Source organism: Condylostylus longicornis, unplaced genomic scaffold (genome assembly GCF_029603195.1).
Source record: "Condylostylus longicornis isolate FDR11 unplaced genomic scaffold, ASM2960319v2 ptg000031l, whole genome shotgun sequence".
In the NCBI taxonomy this organism is placed as follows: domain Eukaryota; kingdom Metazoa; phylum Arthropoda; class Insecta; order Diptera; family Dolichopodidae; genus Condylostylus; species Condylostylus longicornis.
This window is the reverse complement of record NW_026578000.1, coordinates 2794190-2816591: the sequence shown is the minus strand read 5'-3', so window position 1 is coordinate 2816591 and position 22402 is coordinate 2794190. Positions and strand designations below refer to the sequence as shown.

At 32.5% G+C, this 22402-nt stretch overlaps 1 protein-coding gene across 1 annotated transcript; it reads left to right on the top strand.

Annotated features, from left to right (window-relative positions):
• Positions 1–5974: 5974 nt before the first annotated feature.
• LOC129608385 (uncharacterized) lies at positions 5975–21746 on the top strand. The gene is made up of 12 exons (XM_055519869.1): positions 5975–6090; positions 6152–6384; positions 6484–6614; positions 6676–7016; positions 7105–7517; positions 7594–7788; positions 8523–8646; positions 20050–20282; positions 20341–20471; positions 20530–20867; positions 20937–21349; positions 21477–21746. The coding sequence occupies exons 1-12, from the start codon at positions 6033–6035 to the stop codon at positions 21687–21689; spliced, it is 2823 nt and encodes a 940-aa protein (XP_055375844.1). The 5' UTR covers positions 5975–6032; the 3' UTR covers positions 21690–21746.
• The last annotated feature ends 656 nt before the right edge of the window (positions 21747–22402 follow it).

Sequence of the window (22402 nt, the reverse complement as noted above, 5' to 3'; positions counted from 1 at the left end):
AGCCTGTCCAAGGTGATGCTTAGGATTAGTGGGGCGGGCGATTCGGAATATGGAGGTAATACAAGTCAACCTCCATCACAGTAGGGCCGCTACTGGCAACCTTGGGGGGCACATGAGCGCTAATGGCATCCACATTTCGCTCATTCAGAAGCCGTGGTTGTTTTGAAAGGGGAGGATACGGGGTATGAAGACTATGTGCTGTATTGCAAAGTCGGAGTAAGTAGGCAGAGATCTTGTATTTTAGCCAGGAAGGAACTAAATCTTTTTCTGTTAGATAACTTTTGTAACGGCTACACGACTGTGGTGAGGTGGGAAAAAACAAAGAAGGATTTGCCTCTTCTTCTGATCCCATGTTATATGCCCTACGACAGCGAGGCAGAGCCGACGCCGAAATAATTCAGGGAAGCTATCAGGATGTGGAGACACGATGTGCTGGTTGGGTGTGATGCAAATGCGCACCATACTTTGTGGGGAAGCTCGGATGTTAATCAGCAAGGTGAGTCCTTAGTAGATTTTCTTAGTGGTACTAACCTTTGTGTATGTAATAGGGGCTGCGACCCTACTTTTGTCATTAGAAATAGGAGCAAGGTGCTAAACCTTACTTTGGCTACTAATTTGAGGACCTTAATGGTCAGTAACTGGATGGTGTCGGAGAAGTCTTCCCTCTCGGACCATTGCTGGATTCGTTTTAGGATAAATTTGTAACTGGCGATGGGGCGCCATTTAGGAACCCCCGAAGGGCAAATTGAGATGGGTACACGGTAGCCCTGGAATCTGACATGGCCGGGCCGGTACAAGAATTGATATGAAGGGGTAAGTCAATTGACAGCGCGGTTGTGTGTCAGAGTCCGGCTATGCGGGGGTCTTCGAGGCCAATTGCCCCATTAGCCGTCCTGCAAAGTGTAGTAGACCACCATGGTGGTGTAACAAAAGTGGTGACTCCAGGAGGAAGGTAAGGAGGCTACATAATTTAGCGATGCGGGGTAGCAGCCCATCCATGTGGGATGAATATAAGAAGGGACTGAGGGCTTTTAAGTACACAATAAGAAAGATGATGGTACTTGGGCTGGCTCTAGTTTAGTGTGTGGCCTATTATACTGCGGAGGACACCGAGAGTTATCATTGATTGGTTGTTGGTAATTTTTCGTAGCTGTCTGTGTATAGAGTATTTCCTTAGAGAATGTAGAGAGGTAAAGACGGTTTTTGTGCCGAAGCCTGGTAGGAATGGTCATGTCAGCGCGAGGGATTTCCGACCAATCAGATTGTCGTCTTTTTGTGCTGGGGACCATAGAGAGGTTATTAATGAATAACCTCCTAGGCTGGTCTGGTTGTAAGAGTGTGTGGTTAGGCCTATTCTGACATATGGGGCCATTGATCTGGTGGCCAGCGGTGCTCCGGAATAGGGAGTGGAGGAAGTTGGAGAAGATGCAGCGTATGGCGTGTGTTGGGGCCACTAGTGTTGTAGTGAGTACTGCATCCACTTTGGGTTCGGAGGTTATTTTCGACTTGGATCCGGTGATTGAGCAGGTTAAAGCGGCGGCTGCGAGGTGTGCCTTGAGGATACAAGCAATAGGTACACTTAAAAACAGGGAATACACACACAGTAGGATTCTGGTAGAATAAATGGAATGCGGCCAATGGACATTCGGCCTGATTTTGTGGTGCCATATACCGACTGGAGGGTTGATTACGGTGTTGTGGTTCCACAAATGGAGGATTGGAGTGCGAAGGGGCTATGCATGCAGTGCTGGCACCATGGATGGTACAAGGGCAGGGGTCTTCTCCGTTGGAGAGTTGGGGATACAGCTATCGATTAGCCTGCTGATTTATGTGGGGTTTTCCAGACCAAGATTTTGGCAGGAGGTCGGCGGCATTGGCTGCCACTGAACCGGTGGGGGGATGCGAGATGGAAATTTCTGTGCATAGTAGGACGGCGATTGGGGGCTTCGCATCCTATTCAGTTGGGTCAATGCAGGCGGGCACTTGGGATGCTTTACAATATGCGCAGGGTGAGTGTGTTCTGGGTTCCTGGTCAGAGCGGAATACGGGGTAATGAGATGGCAGATCGTCTTGCGAGGGCTTTGGCGAGCGAGATGCTAACGTTGTGTATGGGTCGGTTCGCCGGCCGCTAGAGGTGTGTCTTGACGTATAGATGGTAAGTGTAGGAGGGGGAGGGGGGCCTTGTGGGTGGAGGCTCACACGTGTAGCGTGACTAAAGCCATGTGGGCTATCAGGGACAAAAGGAAGACGAAAATGCTGTTGAGGTTGAGGTAGGGCTGATCTCAGCACACTGGTGGGGGTCCTGACGGGGCATTGCCTTTAACGATGGCCTAGGGTATCTATCCGGGGTGTCTCTTGTGCGGCTTTCGCGCTTCTCCAGGAAGGTTGGCTGATTTGAATAGGGGGTCTGGTGGGTCGAATTGCATGGGGGTTGTTGGGTGTTGGTTTTGGTGGTTGCCGTTGGGCCTTTTCTGTTAACCTAGTGCATGGGTTTCACGCGGGTGTACGGGTGGAGCCCCTCTCTGTTACTACTACGAGTACTACTACTACTATTTGTTCAGTTTTTTTTATATGATTATGAAATAAATATGTTTAGCTGTGTGCATTTTAATGGACATCTCTATCTATATTATACAATGTGTAACAGGCAAAAGGGACATAATGAATGGCTGCTACTGTTATATTAGAAATTTATTTTTAAGTGTGAATGTTCTATTTTGGACAGCAAGGAGGGCGTTGGAATTATGCAGTTTTACTTTTAGAATAGCCTGAGAAATTGTAGTAAAAGAAAAACAAAACCTTATCCTTTTAGACCTCTGAACACAAACCATAAAAATCTTTCCTAAATTGTCCACTTCATAATGGAATCAAAACCGAATTCACCCAACATTCCTTACACCAATAAAATTAATGTTCAAAATTCCATCCCGAAAATTCCATACGTATATTATTACAATACTCATAGAATCGGCCACTTCACATATTATTTATGAAGAAAAACTACAATTAAATTTATCCTAAATCCCTATAAATTGCAAATAAAAAAAATCAAAATACGATCAAATAAAAGTTCCCCATTTATTTCTTTCTTGTTCTCTTTCAGATCAATATCTTTTACTTCACCTTTATCCTATTTTATATAAAAATTAAATATTTATTGAGAAAATCATCGCTATCACAATTCAAATGAAAAACAACAAAAATAATTTATTTTCAAAACCAAAAAGATAAGAAGAAATTAAAAAAAATAAGATAAACACTAAAACTTTATTACTCGAATGAGCTATCATATTCTATATACTCCTTCCTAAAATCCTTAGAGTTCTCACCATAAAATGAAAACAAAAGAAAAGCAATGAATTTTCCCATCAGCCGATTCCCAATATTAAAAGATTTTCCATAAACTTTCTTAAATAAGGATATTGGATAAATAAAATAAAAGTAAATGAAAATCGAATTTTATATTTCGTATATGTATGCATGTATAGTATGTATATAGGAAATAAATAATTACATTATACCAGATCAGAGTAAAGCAATTAACTTTTAGGAATTAAATAAGTTAATCAAAAATCAAAAGGCAAATAAAAAGAAGAAAAGCAAAAAAAAACTAAATTATATAATAAAAGTTTTATTTTGTTTTTTTTTTGTGTTTTTTTCTTTTTGCACATTCGTTTATTTAAAATCAAATTAAATTATTTAAGTAGATCAATTGCTAAAGAAACAATTTTTATATTCATTTATTAATAGTGTAAATTCTTGCGTTGTACGTTAAATGGTGGGTACTTTATGAGGTGCCCAAAAAATACCTTATAAGGCAGATTTATACTAGCACATAATTTGCATTTGCGAAAATAAAATTTATATCCCGAGGTATGTAAGACCTCGTTATCAAAAGTTAACAAAGCTAAAATAAACTCACAAATAAGTTTACAGCAAAATCGGTATAGCCGCACTTGAGACACACGCGTGCACACACAGACGAACAGATTGACAAGCAAACAGAACGACATCTCTCTAAAAAAGGTCTAGACCGACAACTATATAGGCTTCCCTACCATGGAGAAATACTTTCCCACCGAAAACACGACAACCGAAATTTTGTGCTATCCCAAAACAACCAATTAAAAATTTTAATTTACTAAAAAAAATAAATTTTATTCGGAAATCCCTTTGTAAATAAATTTCAAATTTCAATATTAGAGAGTGTAGAACTTTTGGATTTAGGATGAATGAACGAAGAGAGGAAAATAAGGTACAAAAAATTTTTTAATCTTGAAAATTCAAATATTTTTTACATGTTTTTTTAGTAGCGTATAAGAGTAGGGCCATTCTAATCTTGTATAAACAGTTCAACATTTCACAATTTAAATATTTTGTTAATTTTTCATATATTATGCGCGTTCTAGACTAATGCTTTACGCAAGTTCCAGTTAATTTTATCTTTATAATTAAAATAAATTTCATAAAACTGATTTGGTTAAATAAAAAAATCTCTTATGTATGTACGAGCATAATATAAGTGACTTGGAATGATGCAATAAAATACAAAAATTGAGATAAATTTAAAGCATTATGTTGGCTGCTTAACTTCTGCAATTTCAATTGTGAAATATTTCTATTAAAATGAGTTTTCAAGCATATTTCATAATAGCGTTGACTTTAAAACTATAAACCGTTATTAACTAGTTCATCTATTTTTAGATGCCAAGGATTTTAATTGTGAAATTTAGATAAAAAAGAAAAACAAACCTAAAATTAGAATAACAATTAAAATTAAATTTGAAGTTCAACTAAAAATTTTCCGGTAGATAATTATAGTAGGTACATAATATATTTCTATTTATAACTGTTATACTATATGGTTTTTGTAAATAATTGTAAATTGCCTACACACGTCTTATATTCTATTTGAAAAAAAAAAAAATATTCTTTGTGATAACTGCGATGACTACTTAATCCTCATAATATTTACAATTGTTTACTCATTTACTGTACGTCACCTTCTCGCCATATTCATATTTTTTCCTAAAAATTAAATATTTAATTTAGAATTTTTTTATTTTATATTTTAGAATCTATTCATTTTTATACCCGTACGAACGTATGTTCGAAGGGTATACTAAATTTGCCTTACCGTTTGTAACGCTAAGAAATAACGGTGTTAGATATAGACTCAAGTGTATGTTTTTGATCAGCGTCAAATTCTGAGTTGATTTAGCTTTGTCTGTCCGTCCGTCCGTCCGTCCGTCCGTCCGTCCGTCCGTCCGTCCGTCCGAACGATAACTCAAAAACTAATTGAGCTAAGTTCACCAAATTTTCACAAATGATTTATGGTAGTAAGTGCCAGAACCCTATTTAAATTGGACATGATCGGGGTACCGGTTCGGGTAGCTGCCATACAACTTCAAAATTTATTTGGCTATATCTCAGAAACTATAAAAGTTGTGGTATTGAAATTTCACACAAACGAATATATTAGTAGGGCCAATGTGTCTCATAAAAGTCGTTGAAATTACTTGGCTCCTTCTGGTACCTGCCATACAACTTCAAAAGTTATTTGGCTATATCTCAGAAACTATAAAAGCTGTGATATTGAGATTTCACACAAGTGAATATATTAGTAGGGCCGATGTGCTTGATAAAATTCGCTAAAATTTTTTTGGCTCTTTCTGGTAGCTGCCATACAACTTCAATAGTAGTTTGGCACAACCAGTATTTTAAAAAACACATAGTACTGAAATTTTGCATAAATTAATATGGTAATACGGCAACTTAAAGTCATAGTCTGCCCCCTAGTTAGTTATGGCACATTATTTATTCGCACATAGGATAACAAATTCGTACGGGTATCACAGAGTTGACAAGGTCAACTCTACTTTTTTTCTCGTTTTTTCTCATACTAGACCGGTAAATAGTAGAAATTTATTTTAAAATGAATTTTAAGACAAGAATTTCCGATTCAGTAGGCAACTGAACACCGGATAAGAAATAACAATAATTTTTCTAATTAAAATATAAAGGGAAAAGAAATGTTTATTAGCAAAAATTGGCAAAGATATAAAAGACAAATTTTAGGAACATTTGTTGGTAAAACCTATTTATTTAAAAAATTATGACGAATTTAAAAAAAATTTTTGAATTTTTGCAGCAAATATTTTTGTTTTATCACATGGTATTGCAATTGGTTGGATATCACCATCATTAAATTTTCTTCAATCCAATAATTCACCATTAAATGGTGGCCCAGTAACAATAACTGAAGGATCATGGATTGGTTCAACATTTAGTATTGGAAGTTGTTTTGGTGTATTATTTTTTGGTTATATATTTGAAAGAATTGGTAGAAAATGGACCATTTATATGTTATCCTTACCACATTTGGTATAAAAAAAAAAAAAATTTTTTTAAAGTTATCAAGTGAAACAATTTGGTGTAATAAAATTTAATATTATAATTTATTTATAATTTTTTTTACTATAGTCATTCTGGTTTACAGTGTTTTATGCTTATGACGTAAATTATTTATATGTTGCAAGATTTTTTGCTGGATTTGCTGGTGGCGGATCTTTTATAACAGTACCAATTTTTGTCGCTGAAATTGTTGATAACAAGTAAATTCATTTTATTATAACAATAATTTTTGAATTTTACGAAAATTTTAATTCACTATAGCATTAGAGGACGACTGGCATCCTTTTTCCAAATGATTTTGAATTCAGGAATTGTTATTGGTTACGTTTTAGCATCATATTTACCATATAGAATTGTACCAATTATTGGAATAATATGTCCATTAGTATTTATGGCAACAATGATATTTATGCCGGAAACACCATATTATTTAATAAAAAAACATAAAGATAAAGAAGCTGAAAAATCAATAAAATTTTATCGTTGTCTAACAAGTAAATCAGTTAGAGAAGAACTTGAAATTCGACAATATTTATTAGATCTGAAATTAACAATACATGGAGAGGAACAAAATCGTACAAAAATTACCAAAGATGATTTATGTAAGATGAATAATTTTTAATCTCTAATTGTAAAATTTTTTTTTTTTTTAATTATTTTTCAAATATTTTTTTTATTTTATTATTATAGTTAATCGAAATACAATAAAAACCATTTGTATTGGACTTTTTCTATTAATGTTAAATCAATTTAGTGGAGCATTCGCTATTATTAATTATGGAACAAATATTTTTGAAGCAACTGGTTCAACATTTGATAAAAATATAAGTACGATATTAGTTGGTATTACACAAGCTATTGGAACAATATTATCAGCTGTTTTTATTGATCAATATGGACGTAAAGTACTTCTATTACTATCAACGGGTACAATGTGTTTAGGTTTATTTACAGCTGGAACATATTCTTATATTGCAACATTAAATGACTTAAGTGATTATAGTTGGGTACCAGTAACAAGTATATGTTTAGTAATATTTGTAGCTTCAATTGGTGTTACACCAGTACCTTTTGTTATTTTAGTTGAAATTTTACCAGCTAAAGTAAGTCAAACTAACGTATATGTATGTACAATGGTAAAAAATTTATTAAACATTTTTCTTCCTTTAAATAATATAGATTCGTTCGGTTGGCTCTGTATTTTGTTTAGTTTGTTTAAATATAATGGCATTTATAGTGTTAAAATCATTTCCGCCACTGGTACAATTAATTAATATATCGGGTGTTCTCTGGTGTTGCGGAATTTTTTGTGGTATATCAACTTTTATAATTTATTTAATTGTACCGGAAACAAAAGGAAAACAATTGGAAAAGGCTGATCAAAATCAAATTTAAATACCTATTATAAAAATAAATAATTTTGTATAAAATTTTATTTTTTGTTGTTTTAATTTTAATGTTCATAAAATGGGTCATTTTTCATTATTATGGTAATTTTCATTCTTTCTATACAAAATGAAAATGTCACCATGTGAAATATCACCTAATATTTAACAATTTTAGGGCTAAAAGATTATGTAGAACAAGAATTTTAAAATAAAATTAATGTTAAATATTTAATAGTCGTAGAAATTGTCTAGTGTTATCTTTAATTACTATACAAGTGTGTAATTTAATGTAAAATATAAATAATTTTAAAAAAATTAGCGACAATACTTCAGGCCTACAGAACTAAAGTACATAAAAACAAAAAAAGACTTAATGATAGTCTTAAAGTTTTAAAGTTTTGCAAAAGATTTTTTTAAATATCTCCAAAAATATTTTTGCTACAGCCTATTATCATACATTGGCGGACTCTGTGGATTCCCAGTGATCACAAGAAACACTTAACCCTCCTTTATACCTTGTGTAGAAACCTACACAAAAAGTTTTTTATTTATGAATTTTGCGGCAACTATTGTCACCAAAATCAAGAAACTTCATGACTTTGTTAGTTTCTCTATTTAATACCAGAAACACATAATTTTAAAGACTTTAAGGTAGATGTCACTGCTTAATTTAAAAATATCTCTTTTTGTCCCGTGTGTGTAGATTTCTACACATATGAGATTTTTGGTTATTTGATGTCATCATCACCGCTTCAAAATATAACAGAACAGGATTCTGATTTTGAAAACGAAGCCCCAGCTTTAAAACGCCTAAAAACCATTCCAGAACAGCTCAAAGGAAGAGGTAAATGCCACATTTGCTACGAAGAAGATTCAAAGAAAAAAAATAACGTACATGAGACAATCTGCTGTTGTTGCAAAAAACCATGTTGTAAAGCGGAGCACAATAGATATGTTTGCACAAAATGTTTTTCAAATAAATTAATTTAATATATTTTCACCTTTTTCTACATTTTCATTTGAATAAAGTATAAAACAAGTAAAAACGTTTCAGTCGGTATAAACCGATTGAATTATACCCTGCACCTTTCGTTATTGTGTAGCTGTTACTCGAACCTGTGAAGTCATTCTATAGAAACTTCACGGATATGGCTGACCTATAATTGGGCATCCGACTGCCAAGTTTCATGAATCTGACTTTATAATTTTTCCAAATATTTAAAATTAGCTTTTGGAGTTGTATGGCAAGTCCCCGAACTTGTCAAGCAATTCCACTAAAACTTCACAAATATATCTGATCTATAATCGGACACACAACTGCCAAGTTTCATGGATCTGACTTTATTATTTTTCCAAATATTAAGAATAAGCTTTAAGACTTGTATGGGAGCTACTCGAACCTGTCAAGCAATCCCATTAAAACTTTAGAAATATGTCTTACCTATAATTGGACACACGACTGCCAAGTCTCATGAATCTGACTTTATTATTTTTCCAAATTTTTAAAATAAGCTTTTAGACTTGTATGAGAGCTACTCGAACCTGTCAAGCAATACCACTAAAACTTCAGAAATATATCTAACCTATAACTCGACACAAAACTGCCAAATTTCATGAATCTGACTTTATTATTTTTCCAAATATTTAAAATTAGCTTCTGGAGTTGTATGGCAGGTACCCGAACCTGTCAAGCAATTCCTCTAAAACTTCAAAAATATATCTGATCTATAATCGGACATCCAACTGCCAAGTTTCATGAATCTGACTTTATTATTTTCCCAAATATTTAAAATTAGCTTCTGGAGTTGTATGGCAGGTACCCGAACCTGTAAAGCAATTCCTCTAAAACTTCAGAAGTATATTTGACCTATAATTGGACACATGACTGCCAAGTTTCATGAATCTGACTTTATTATTTTGCCGAATATAAAAAATTTGCTGTTGGAGTTGTATGGCAGCCACCCGAACCGGTGCAGCTATCCCATTATAATTCTTAGAGCATATGTAGAATATAATTGGACACACGTATACAAAATTTTATATTTACAGCTTTATTAGTTTTTGAAATATTTAAAATAAACTCTTTGAGTTGTATGGCAGCTACCCGAACCCGTTGTCCGAATTAGTCCAATAACAATAGGGCTCGTCCTTGGCACAAAAGAAAAAACTTGTGAAAGTTTGGTGTCGATTGCATTATTCGTTTTTGAGTTATCGTGCGATCGGACGGACGGACGGACGGACGGACGGACGGACGGACGGACGGACGGACGGACGGACGGACGGACGGACGGACGGACGGACAGACGGACATGTCTAAATCGACGCAGAATTTTACGCTGAGCAAGAATATATATATATGTCCATACCGCAGATGACTCCTTCAAGTAGTTACAAACTCCATACCAAAGTTAATATACCCTTCACGAAGTGCAGGGTATAAAAATAATAGATATTTCATATGTGTAGAAATCTACACATGAAGTATAAAAAAATAGTTTTTTTATACCCTGCACTTCGCGAAGGGTATATTAACTTTGGTATGGAGTTTGTAACTACTTGAAGGAGTCATCTGCGGTATGGACATATATATATATTCTTGCTCAGCGTAAAATTCTGCGTCGATTTAGACATGTCCGTCTGTCCGTCCGTCCGTCCGTCCGTCCGTCCGTCCGTCCGTTCGCACGATAACTCAAAAACGAATAATGCAATCGACACCAAACTTTCACAAGTTTTTTCGTTTGTGCCAAGGACGAGCCCTATTGTTATTGGACTAATTCAGACAACGGGTTCGGGTAGCTGCCATACAACTCAAAGAGTTTATTTTAAATATTTCAAAAACTACTAAAGCTATAAATATAAAACTTTGTATACATGTGTCCAATTATATTCTACACATGCTCTAAAAATTATAACGGGATAGCTGCACCGGTTCGGGTGGCTGCTATACAACTTCAACAGCAAATTTTTTATATTCGACAAAATAATAAAGTCAGATTCATGAAACTTGGCAGTCATGTGTCCAATTATAGGTAAAATATACTTCTGAAGTTTTAGAGGAATTGCTTTACAGGTTCGGGTACCTGCCATACAACTCCAGAAGCTAATTTTAAATATTTGGAAAAATAATAAAGTCAGATTGATGAAACTTGGCAGTTGTGTGTCCAATTATAGGTCAGACATATTTCTAAAGTTTTAATGGTATTGCTTGACAGATTCGAGTAGCTCCCATACAAGTCTTAAAGCTTATTCTTAATATTTGGAAAAATAATAAAGTCAGATCCATGAAACTTCGCAGTTGTGTGTCCGATTATAGATCATATATATTTGTGAAGTTTTAGTGGAATTGCTTGACAGGTTCGGGGACTTGCCAAACAACTCCAAAAGCATATTTTAATTATTTGGAAAAATAATAAAGTCAGATTCATGATACTTGGCAGTTGTGTGTCCGATTGTAGATCAGATATATTTGTGAAGTTTTGATGGAATTGTTTGACAGGTTCAGGTACTTGCCATACAACTCCAAAAGCTAATTTTAAATATTTGGAAAAATTATAAAGTCAGATTGATGAAACTTGGCAGTCGGATGTCCAATTATAGGTCAGACATATCCGTGAAGTTTCTATAGAATGACTTCACAGATTCGAGTAATTGCTACACAATAACGAAAGGTGCAGGGTATTATTCAATCGGTTTATACCGACTGAAACGTTTTTACTTGTTTTAAGAACAAAGGAGGGTTAAAATCGCTCTATTTCTTCTAGTTTAGCCAGAAAACGCGTTTAAAGTTTTGCAAAAGATTTTTTTAAATATCTCCAAAACTATTTTTGCTACAGCCTATTATCATATATTGGCGGACTCTGTGGATTCCCCGTGATCACAAAAAACACTTAGAATCGCTCTATCTCTTCTAGTTTAGTCAGAAAACGCGTTTAAAGTTTTGCAAAAGATTTTTTAAATATTTCTAAAAATATTTTTCCTACAGCCTATTATCATATATTGGCGGACTCTGTGGATTCCCCGTGATCACAAAAAACACTTAAAATCGCTCTATCTCTTCTAGTTTAGCCAGAAAACGCGTTTAAAGTTTTGCAAACGATTTTTTTAAATATCTCCAAAAATATTTTTGCTACAGCCTATTATCATATATTAGCGGACTCTGTGGATTCCCCGTGATCACACTTAAAATCGCGATATCTCTTCTAGTTTAGCCAGAAAACGCGTTTAAAGTTTTGCAAACGATTTTTTTAAATATCTCCAAAAATATTTTTGCTACAGCCTATTATCATATATTAGCGGACTCTGTGGATTCCCCGTGATCACACTTAAAATCGCGATATCTCTTCTAGTTTAGCCAGAAAACGCGTTTAAAGTTTTGCAAAAGATTTTTTAAATATTTCTAAAAATATTTTTCCTACAGCCTATTATCATATATTGGCGGACTCTGTGGATTCCCCGTGATCACAAAAAACACTTAGAATCGCTCTATCTCTTCTAGTTTAGTCAGAAAACGCGTTTAAAGTTTTGCAAAAGATTTTTTAAATATTTCTAAAAATATTTTTCCTACAGCCTATTATCATATATTGGCGGACTCTGTGGATTCCCCGTGATCACAAAAAACACTTAGAATCGCTCTATCTCTTCTAGTTTAGTCAGAAAACGCGTTTAAAGTTTTGCAAAAGATTTTTTAAATATTTCTAAAAATATTTTTCCTACAGCCTATTATCATATATTGGCGGACTCTGTGGATTCCCCGTGATCACAAAAAACACTTAAAATCGCTCTATCTCTTCTAGTTTAGTCAGAAAACGCGTTTAAAGTTTTGCAAAAGATTTTTTAAATATTTCTAAAAATATTTTTCCTACAGCCTATTATCATATATTGGCGGACTCTGTGGATTCCCCGTGATCACAAAAAACACTTAAAATCGCTCTATCTTTTCTAGTTTAGCCAGAAAACGCGTTTAAAGTTTTGCAAAAGATTTTTTTAAATATCTCCAAAACCATTTTTGCTACAGAATATTATCATATATTGGCGGACTCTGTGGATTCCCCGTGATCACAAAAAACACTTAAAATCGCTCTATCTCTTCTAGTTTAGCCAGAAAACGCGGTTAAAATTTTGCAAAAGATTTTTTTAAATATCTCCAAAACCATTTTTGCTACAGAATATTATCATATATTGGCGGACTCTGTGGATTCCCCGTGATCACAAAAAACACTTAAAATCGCTCTATCTCTTCTAGTTTAGCCAGAAAACGCGTTTAAAATTTTGCAAAAGATTTTTTTAAATATCTCCAAAACTATTTTTTCTACAGCCTATTATCATATATTGGCGGACTCTGTGGATTCCCCGTGATCACAAAAAACACTTAAAATCGCTCTATCTCTTCTAGTTTAACCAGAAAACGCGTTTAAAATTTTGCAAAAGATTTTTTTAAATATCTCCAAAACCATTTTTGCTACAGAATATTATCATATATTGGCGGACTCTGTGGATTCCCCGTGATCACAAAAAACACTTAAAATCGCTCTATCTCTTCTAGTTTAGCCAGAAAACGCGTTTAAAATTTTGCAAAAGATTTTTTTAAATATCTCCAAAACTATTTTTTCTACAGCCTATTATCATATATTGGCGGACTCTGTGGATTCCCCGTGATCACAAAAAACACTTAAAATCGCTCTATCTCTTCTAGTTTAGCCAGAAAACGCGTTTAAAGTTTTGCAAAAGATTTTTTTAAATATCTCCAAAAATATTTTTGCTACAGCCTATTATCATATATTTGCGGACTCTGTGCATTCCCCGTGATCACAAAAAACACTTAAAATTGCTCTATCTCTTCTAGTTTAGCCAGAAAATGCGTTTAAAGTTTTGCAAAAGATTTTTTTAAATATCTCCAAAACTATTTTTGCTACAACCTATTATCATATATTGGCGGACTCTGTGCACTCCCCGTGATCACAAAAAATACTTAAAATCGCTCTATCTCTTCTAGTTTAACCAGAAAATGCGTTTAAAGTTTTGCAAAAGATTTTTTTAAATATCTCTAAAACTATTTTTGGTACAGCCTATTATCATATATTGGCGGACTCTGTGCACTCCCCGTGATTACAAAAAACACTTAAAATCGCTCTATCTCTTCTAGTTTAGCCAGAAAATGCGTTTAAAGTTGTGCAAAAGATTTTTTTAAATATCTCCAAAACTATTTTTGCTACAGCCTATTATCATATATTGGCGGACTCTGTGGATTCCCCGTCATCACAAAAAACACTTAAAATCGCTCTATCTCTTCTAGTTTAGCCAGAAAATGCGTTTAAAGTTTTACAAAAGATTTTTTTAAATATCTCCAAAAATATTTTTGCTACAACCTATTATCATATATTGGCGGACTCTGTGCACTCCCCGTGATCACAAAAAATACTTAAAATCGCTCTATCTCTTCTAGTTTAGCCAGAAAATGCGTTTAAAGTTTTGCAAAAGATTTTTTTAAATATCTCCAAAACTATTTTTGCTACAGCCTATTATCATATATTGGCGGACTCTGTGCACTCCCCGTGATCACAAAAAATACTTAAAATCGCTCTATCTCTGCTAGTTTAGGCAGAAAATGCGTTTAAAGTTGTGCAAAAGATTTTTTTAAATATCTCCAAAACTATTTTTGCTACAACCTATTATCATATATTGGCGGACTCTGTGCACTCCCCGTGATCACAAAAAATACTTAAAATCGCTCTATCTCTTCTAGTTTAGGCAGAAAATGCGTTTAAAGTTTTGCAAAAGATTTTTTTAAATATCTCCAAAACTATTTTTGCTACAGCCTATTATCATATATTGGCGGACTCTGTGGATTCCCCGTGATCACAAAAAACACTTAAAATCGCTCTATCTCTTCTAGTTTAGCCAGAAAACGCGTTAAAAATTTTGCAAAAAATTTTTTTAAATATCTCCAAAACTATTTTTGCTACAGCCTATTATCATATATTTGCGGACTCTGTGCATTCCCCGTGATCACAAAAAACACTTAAAATCGCTCTTTCTCTTCTAGTTTAGCCAGAAAATGCGTTTAAAGTTGTGCAAAAGATTTTTTTAAATATCTCCAAAACTATTTTTGCTACAACCTATTATCATATATTGGCGGACTCTGTGCACTCCCCGTGATCACAAAAAATACTTAAAATCGCTCTATCTCTTCTAGTTTAGGCAGAAAATGCGTTTAAAGTTTTGAAAAAGATTTTTTTAAATATCTCCAAAACTATTTTTGCTACAACCTATTATCATATATTTGCGGACTCTGTGCATTCCCCGTGATCACAAAAACCACTTAAAATCGCTCTATCTCTTCTAGTTTAGCCAGAAAACGCGTTTAAAGTTTTGCAAAAGATTTTTTTAAATATCTCCAAAACTATTTTTGCTACAGCCTATTATCGTATATTGGCGGACTCTGTGGATTCCCCGTGATCACAAAAAACACTTAAAATCGCTCTATCTCTTCTAGTTTAGCCAAAAAACGCGTTTAAAGTTTTGCAAAAGATTTTTTTAAATATCTCCAAAACTATTTTTGCTAAAGAATATTATCATATATTGGCGGACTATGTTAATTCCCCGTGATCACAAAAAACACTTAAAATCGCTCTATCTCTTCTAGTTTAGCCAGAAAACGCGTTTAAAGTTTTGCAAAAGATTTTTTTAAATATCTCCAAAAATATTTTTGCTACAGCCTATTACATATATTTGCGGACTCTGTGGATTCCCCGTGACACAAGAAACACTTAAAATCGCTCTATCTCTTCTAGTTTAGCCAGAAAACGCGTTTAAAGTTTTGCAAAAGATTTTTTTAAATATCTCCGAAACTATTTTTACTATTTTTATTATCATATATTGGCGGACTCTGTGGATTCCCCGTGACACAAGAAACACTTAAAATTGCTTTATCTCTTCTAGTTTAGCCAGAAAATGCGTTTAAAGTTTTGCAAAAGATTTTTTTAAATATCTCCGAAATTATTTTTACTACAGCCTATTATCATATATTGGCGGACTCTGTGGATTCCCCGTGACACAAGAAACACTTAAAATCGCTCTATCTCTTCTAGTTTAGCCACAAAACGCGTTTAAAGTTTTGCAAAAGATTTTTTTAAATATCTCCAAAAATATTTTTGCTACAGCCTATTACATATATTTGCGGACTCTGTGGATTCCCCGTGACACAAGAAACACTTAAAATCGCTCTATCTCTTCTAGTTTAGCCAGAAAACGCTTTTAAAGTTTTGCAAAAGATTTTTTTAAATATCTCCGAAACTATTTTTACTATTTTTATTATCATATATTGGCGGACTATGTTAATTCCCCGTGATCACAAAAAACACTTAAAATCGCTCTATCTCTTCTAGTTTAGCCAGAAAACGCGTTTAAAGTTTTGCAAAAGATTTTTTTAAATATCTCCAAAAATATTTTTGCTACAGCCTATTATCATATATTTGCGGACTCTGTGCATTCCCCGTGATCACAAAAAACACTTAAAATTGCTCTATCTCTTCTAGTTTAGCCAGAAAACGCGTTTAAAGTTTTGCAAAAGATTTTTTTAAATATCTCCGAAACTATTTTTACTACAGCCTATTATCATATATTGGCGGACTCTGTGGATTCCCCGTGACACAAGAAACACTTAAAATCGCGATATCTCTTCTAGTTTAGCCAGAAAATCCAAAACTATTTTTGCTACAGCCTATTATCATATATTGGCGGACTCTGTTAATTCCCCGTGATCACAAAAAACACTTAAAATCGCTCTATCTCTTTTAGTTTAGCCAGAAAACGCGTTTAAAGTTTTGCAAAAGATTTTTTTAAATATCTCCAAAAATATTTTTACTACAGCCTATTATCATATATTGGCGGACTCTGTGGATTCCCCGTGATCACAAAAAACACTTAAAATCGCTCTATCTCTTCTAGTTTAGCCAGAAAACGCATTTAAAGTTTTGCAAAAGATTTTTTTAAATATCTCCAAAACTATTTTTGCTACAGAATATTATCATATATTGGCCGACTATGTTAATTCCCCGTGATCACAAAAAACACTTAAAATCGCTCTATCTCTTCTAGTTTAGCCAGAAAACGCGTTTAAAGTTTTGCAAAAGATTTTTTTAAATATCTCCAAAAATATTTTTACTACAGCCTATTATCATATATTGGCGGACTCTGTGGATTCCCCGTGATCACAAAAAAACACTTAAAATCGCTCTATCTCTTCTAGTTTAGCCAGAAAACGCGTTTAAAGTTTTGCAAAAGATTTTTTTAAATATCTCCAAAAATATTTTTGCTACAGCCTATTACATATATTGGTGGACTCTGTGGATTCCCCGTGACACAAGAAACACTTAAAATCGCTCTATCTCTTCTAGTTTAGCCAGAAAACGCTTTTAAAGTTTTGCAAAAGATTTTTTTAAATATCTCCGAAACTATTTTTACTACAGCCTATTATTATATATTGGCGGACTCTGTGGATTCCCCATGACACAAGAAACACTTAAAATCGCTCTATCTCTTCTAGTTTAGCCAGAAAACGCGTTTAAAGTTTTGCAAAAGATTTTTTTAAATATCTCCGAAACTATTTTTACTACAGCCTATTATCATATATTGGCGGACTCTGTGGATTCCCCGTGACACAAGAAACACTTAAAATCGCTCTATCTCTTCTAGTGTAGCCAGAAAACGCGTTTAAAGTTTTGCAAAAGATTTTTTTAAATATCTCCAAAAATATTTTTGCTACAGTCTATTATCATATATTGGCGGACTTTGTGGATTCCCCGTGATCACAAAACACACTTAAAACCACTCTATCTCTTCTAGTTTAGCCAGAAAACGCGTTTAAAGTTTTGCAAAAGATTTTTTTAAATATCTCCAAAACTATTTTTGCTACAGCCTATTATCATATATTGGCGGACTCTGTTAATTCCCCGTGATCACAAAAAACACTTAAAATCGCTCTATCTCTTCTAGTTTAGCCAGAAAACGCGTTTAAAGTTTTGCAAAAGATTTTTTTAAATATCTCCAAAACTATTTTTGCTACAGCCTATTATCATATATTGGCGGACTCTGTTAATTCCCTGTGATCACAAAAAACATTTAAAATCGCTCTATCTCTTCTAGTTTAGCCAGAAAACACGTTTAAAGTTTTTCAAAAGATTTTTTTAAATATCTCCAAAACTATTTTTGCTACAGCCTATTATCATAATTATCCAAAAGATAACAATATTAATTACGCACTTTCTAAAATTAAACCAGCTTAAATTAGGACATATTTATAACAACTAAATTACAGATAGAAAATTATTTGAGATTTGTTCGTGTTGTGATTTCTTCATTGAGAATTCGGCTCTAACTATGCTGTAGAAGAAATTGTGTGTTACAAAAGTTTATATATTGGAATGTACTTCTAAATTACAATTGCTAGAGCGATGTGGGAATACGAGTGTAATGAGTTAGATACGCTGAAAAATTCATTCTCTTCGGAATTTGACTCTACCGGATCTGGTCCGCGATTTAATTGTATTCTTACTCATCTATTTAGAATTAAATTGAAACTAAACGTAAATTCAATAAAGCTTACTGGTACACTCCAAAACTAAAACTCCAAAAATAAAATAACAATATGAGCAAAACTATAACGTCACAAACAGAATTTTAGCTGCACAGATTTTTTATTAGCGGCATTGTTATCATCAGTTCAGGTTCGGATATCTGGCCGATGTCATTACCGCTTCCGATGTGACGCGTTTTTTTATATTTGAAAAATATATTTTTGCATTAAAGGAATATTTTTATTCTGAAAGCCAATATTTTACCACTTTCCAACAATATATTTAACCCTTGCACTCCGTTGTCGCCGTATTTGCGACGTTAAAAAGCTAAAAGTAAATAGAGGCGACATGGTTGTTTTTTCTGCCTCGCACTCTCAACTGTTAAGCAAGCAAAATAGTGTGTGCTTATTTTATAGTCTTTATGGTACGTTTATTATGCTTACATTATAACAAGAGTAAAAAGTGCTCTATTTAAATTTATTTTATTATACTCATAACGGTTGTAACCCGTCGTGTAGTGAAGATGGAAAGCGAAAATTTACTGTGTAATTCCAGGTAAATCACGATATAGGCAATTGTTTCACAAGATATCACACTTTAGGAAATTTTAGTCCTAAAATTTATGTTTTTCTTTTATAATATAAATTAGAATATGCTCTATAGCTAAGAAATAAAAATTTTGTTTTATTGAAACGACTCTATTGTTCTGGAACTGGATTTGCTGGCAGCCTCTATGCATTACTAGGCTGGAGTACAAAGGGTTAACTACAAAATATCAAATAAAATATGTAGGAAACAATAAAATAATTGTGTAAATTGATTTAACGCAAACATTAAACATTATAAGTAAGTAAAGTGCCTGCATTGATATTTCCCCATTATAAATTTTCATTTATTCAATGCCTTCTCATTATACGGCAAACTTATTTCCTAACCTTTAAAACAATAAAATTAGTTTTAACACAGTAAGCATATACATAGTAATTTTAACAAATAAATAAGCATTATTTAAATATTTATTATTAAATTTTAAATAGCTCTACATATGTACGAGTATATGAAAGTTAAATAAATAAATATTCACAATTTCTTTACAATAATATTAGTAGTACGCGGCTATAAAAAACACACAACCGTTATTACATGGAATAAAATAGGCGTGATGCTAAAATTATTGCACAATTTACAAATATCTCTACACATGTGTATGTATATATTTACAAATATGAACAAAACCTAAAGTAAGTATGACTTCTTATCAAAAAGTAAATTATTTAAGAAAAAATAAAAAAAAAGAATAAAACCTCTTTGCAAATAAAAACAAAATCTCATTTTAATGAAACGCCAAGCAACTAGAATATGAAAACCTTAACAAACGTACAAAGAAAAAATTTTCTCTCATAATTTAGAAAAATTTTCATTTAATTTATATTCAGTTTAAAAATAGTTTCACTGATTAAAATAACCGGGTAAAATTAGTTATTAAAAATTAGAAAAAAAATATAAATAAAATACAAGCCAACAGAAAAAGGTCGAAAAAATGATTAATTTTTCAATAAACTGGAAAAGATATAAAAATCAAATTTTGGCCACATTCATTGGTGAATATTAAATTCAACCATAAATTTTTTAAATTAATAAAATTCATAAATTTTTTCTTAAATTAAAAATAGCAAACATATTTGCATTATCGCATGGTGTTGCATTAGGATGGTTATCACCAACATTAAATTATTTACAATCAGATCAATCTCCATTAGATTCAGGTAAAGTTACAGTTGAAGAAGGTTCATGGATTGGTTCAACATTAAGTTTAGGTAGTGCTGTAGGAAATTTATTTTATGGATTTTTATTAGAGAAAATCGGACGAAAATGGACAATTTATTCATTATCAATACCACATTTGGTAATTTTAAAATTTTATTTAAAATAATTTAATTTTAATATTAATTATAATTTTATAGGCATTTTGGTTTATTGTTCTTTTTGCCGAACATGTTAATTATCTTTATATTGCAAGATTTTTAGCTGGTGCTGCTGGTGGTGGTTCATTTGCTACTGTACCAATTTTTGTTGCTGAAATTGTTGAAAATAAGTTTGTATTTTTATAATATTCATATTAATTAATTATATAATATTTGTATATATTTTAGTATTCGTGGACGATTGGCATCATTCTTTCAAATTACATTAAATTTTGGTACAGTTATGGGTTATATAATAACATCTTATCTGCCATATTCAACAGTACCATTAGTTGGTATTATATGTCCATTATTTTTTATGATAAGTATGGCATTTATGCCAGAAACACCACATTATCATATTAAAAATAATCATGAAGATAAAGCTGAAAGATCACTTCGTTTTTATAGAAATTATAAAGGAACGGAACGTGAAGATATTGAATTAGCACAATTTGTTAAAGATTTAAAATTATCAATATTGGGTGATGAACAAATACGAGAAAAAGTTTCATTTGTTGATTTTCGTAAGAAATTGAAATTTTTTTTTCAGTTCCAGTGTATCTATAATAAAAATAATTGATATTTCTTTTCAGTTAATCGTCCAGCATTGAAAGCAATTTTTATTGCATTATTTTTATTACTTTTAAATCAATTTAGTGGTGCATTTGCAATTATTAATTATGGTACAAATATATTTGAACAAACAAATTCAAAATTTGATAAAAAAATTTCAACAATACTTGTTGGTCTTTTACAATTCCTTGGAACTTGTTTATCAGCATTATTTATTGATAATGTCGGCCGTAAATTATTACTTTTGATTTCATCGATTAGTATGAGTTTAGGTCTTATAGTAGCTTCAACATATTCATATATATCGGATTATCAAAATTTAGATGAATATAGCTGGATACCAGTAACAAGTATATGTTTAGTTATATTTTTCGCTTCTATTGGAATTACACCTATACCATTTGTGGTTTTAGTTGAAATTCTACCGGGAAAGGTATATTTTATGTTTTACGTAATATATTTCTCCTTTAAAAAAAAAATATTTAATCTAATACAAATGACTAACATTTTATTATTATGATAATAAATCTTCTTTTTTTTTCTATTTGTATATTTTGTAGATAAGATCACCTGGCTCCACATTTTGTTTAATATGTTTAAGTTTAATGGCATTTACAGTATTAAAAATTTTTCCACCATTAGTTGAATTAATAGATATTTCAGGTGTTTTAGGATGTTGTGCTGCAATTTGTGCAATTTCTGGTTTTATCATATTTTTCTTTGTACCAGAAACAAAAGGGAAATTACTAGAAAAAGCAGAAATTTGTAGATAAAACTTATGAGATTTTATTTTTTAAATTGTACAAATAAATTTAATATGCGGTTTTTAAGTTTTGGATCTATTCTTTTTTTTCTTATATTTTTAGTAAACTGCAATAATTATGAAAAAGTCTAGCATTTTCAATGATAAGCAATCAATCCGAAGGATTATTGAAGTAAGGCTACACTGGCGGAATACTCTCTGATGAGACAATAGAATTTTGTAAATGCTAGATACTCTCAACGTTAGAATTATTTAAGAAAATTAAGTAGAATATTTAAGAGAAAAGTTTTATTATCCTATTGCCTCTTACTACTGCAACTATATAACTTAGATGAAAACTCATACGCTTCTACATCAAAATATACTTTGAATATTTTTAAAAGGAGATTCTTAAATTCGACTACCAGTTTTGTTATTATTTTGTTATGGTTTATGGTGTAGCAGCATTAACGGCCTGCAAATATTCTAATCGAACATTGTAGGTTGTAAAGAAACGGTAACAGTACAACGTAACCACATAATATAGATCTCTTGTGCCCCCCAACTAGGTACGGAAGAATGCCCTACAACACCCCTTCGAAACCCACCCTTCTGATGAATTCAAGTAACTTTGAAGGTCCGGTAGACCGCAGTTCCACTGAAGTGAACAAGATATAATGAAGTAATCAAACTTATCAAAGGTGGCTAAAATTTTAACTGTCAACAATATTTGATATTTAAATA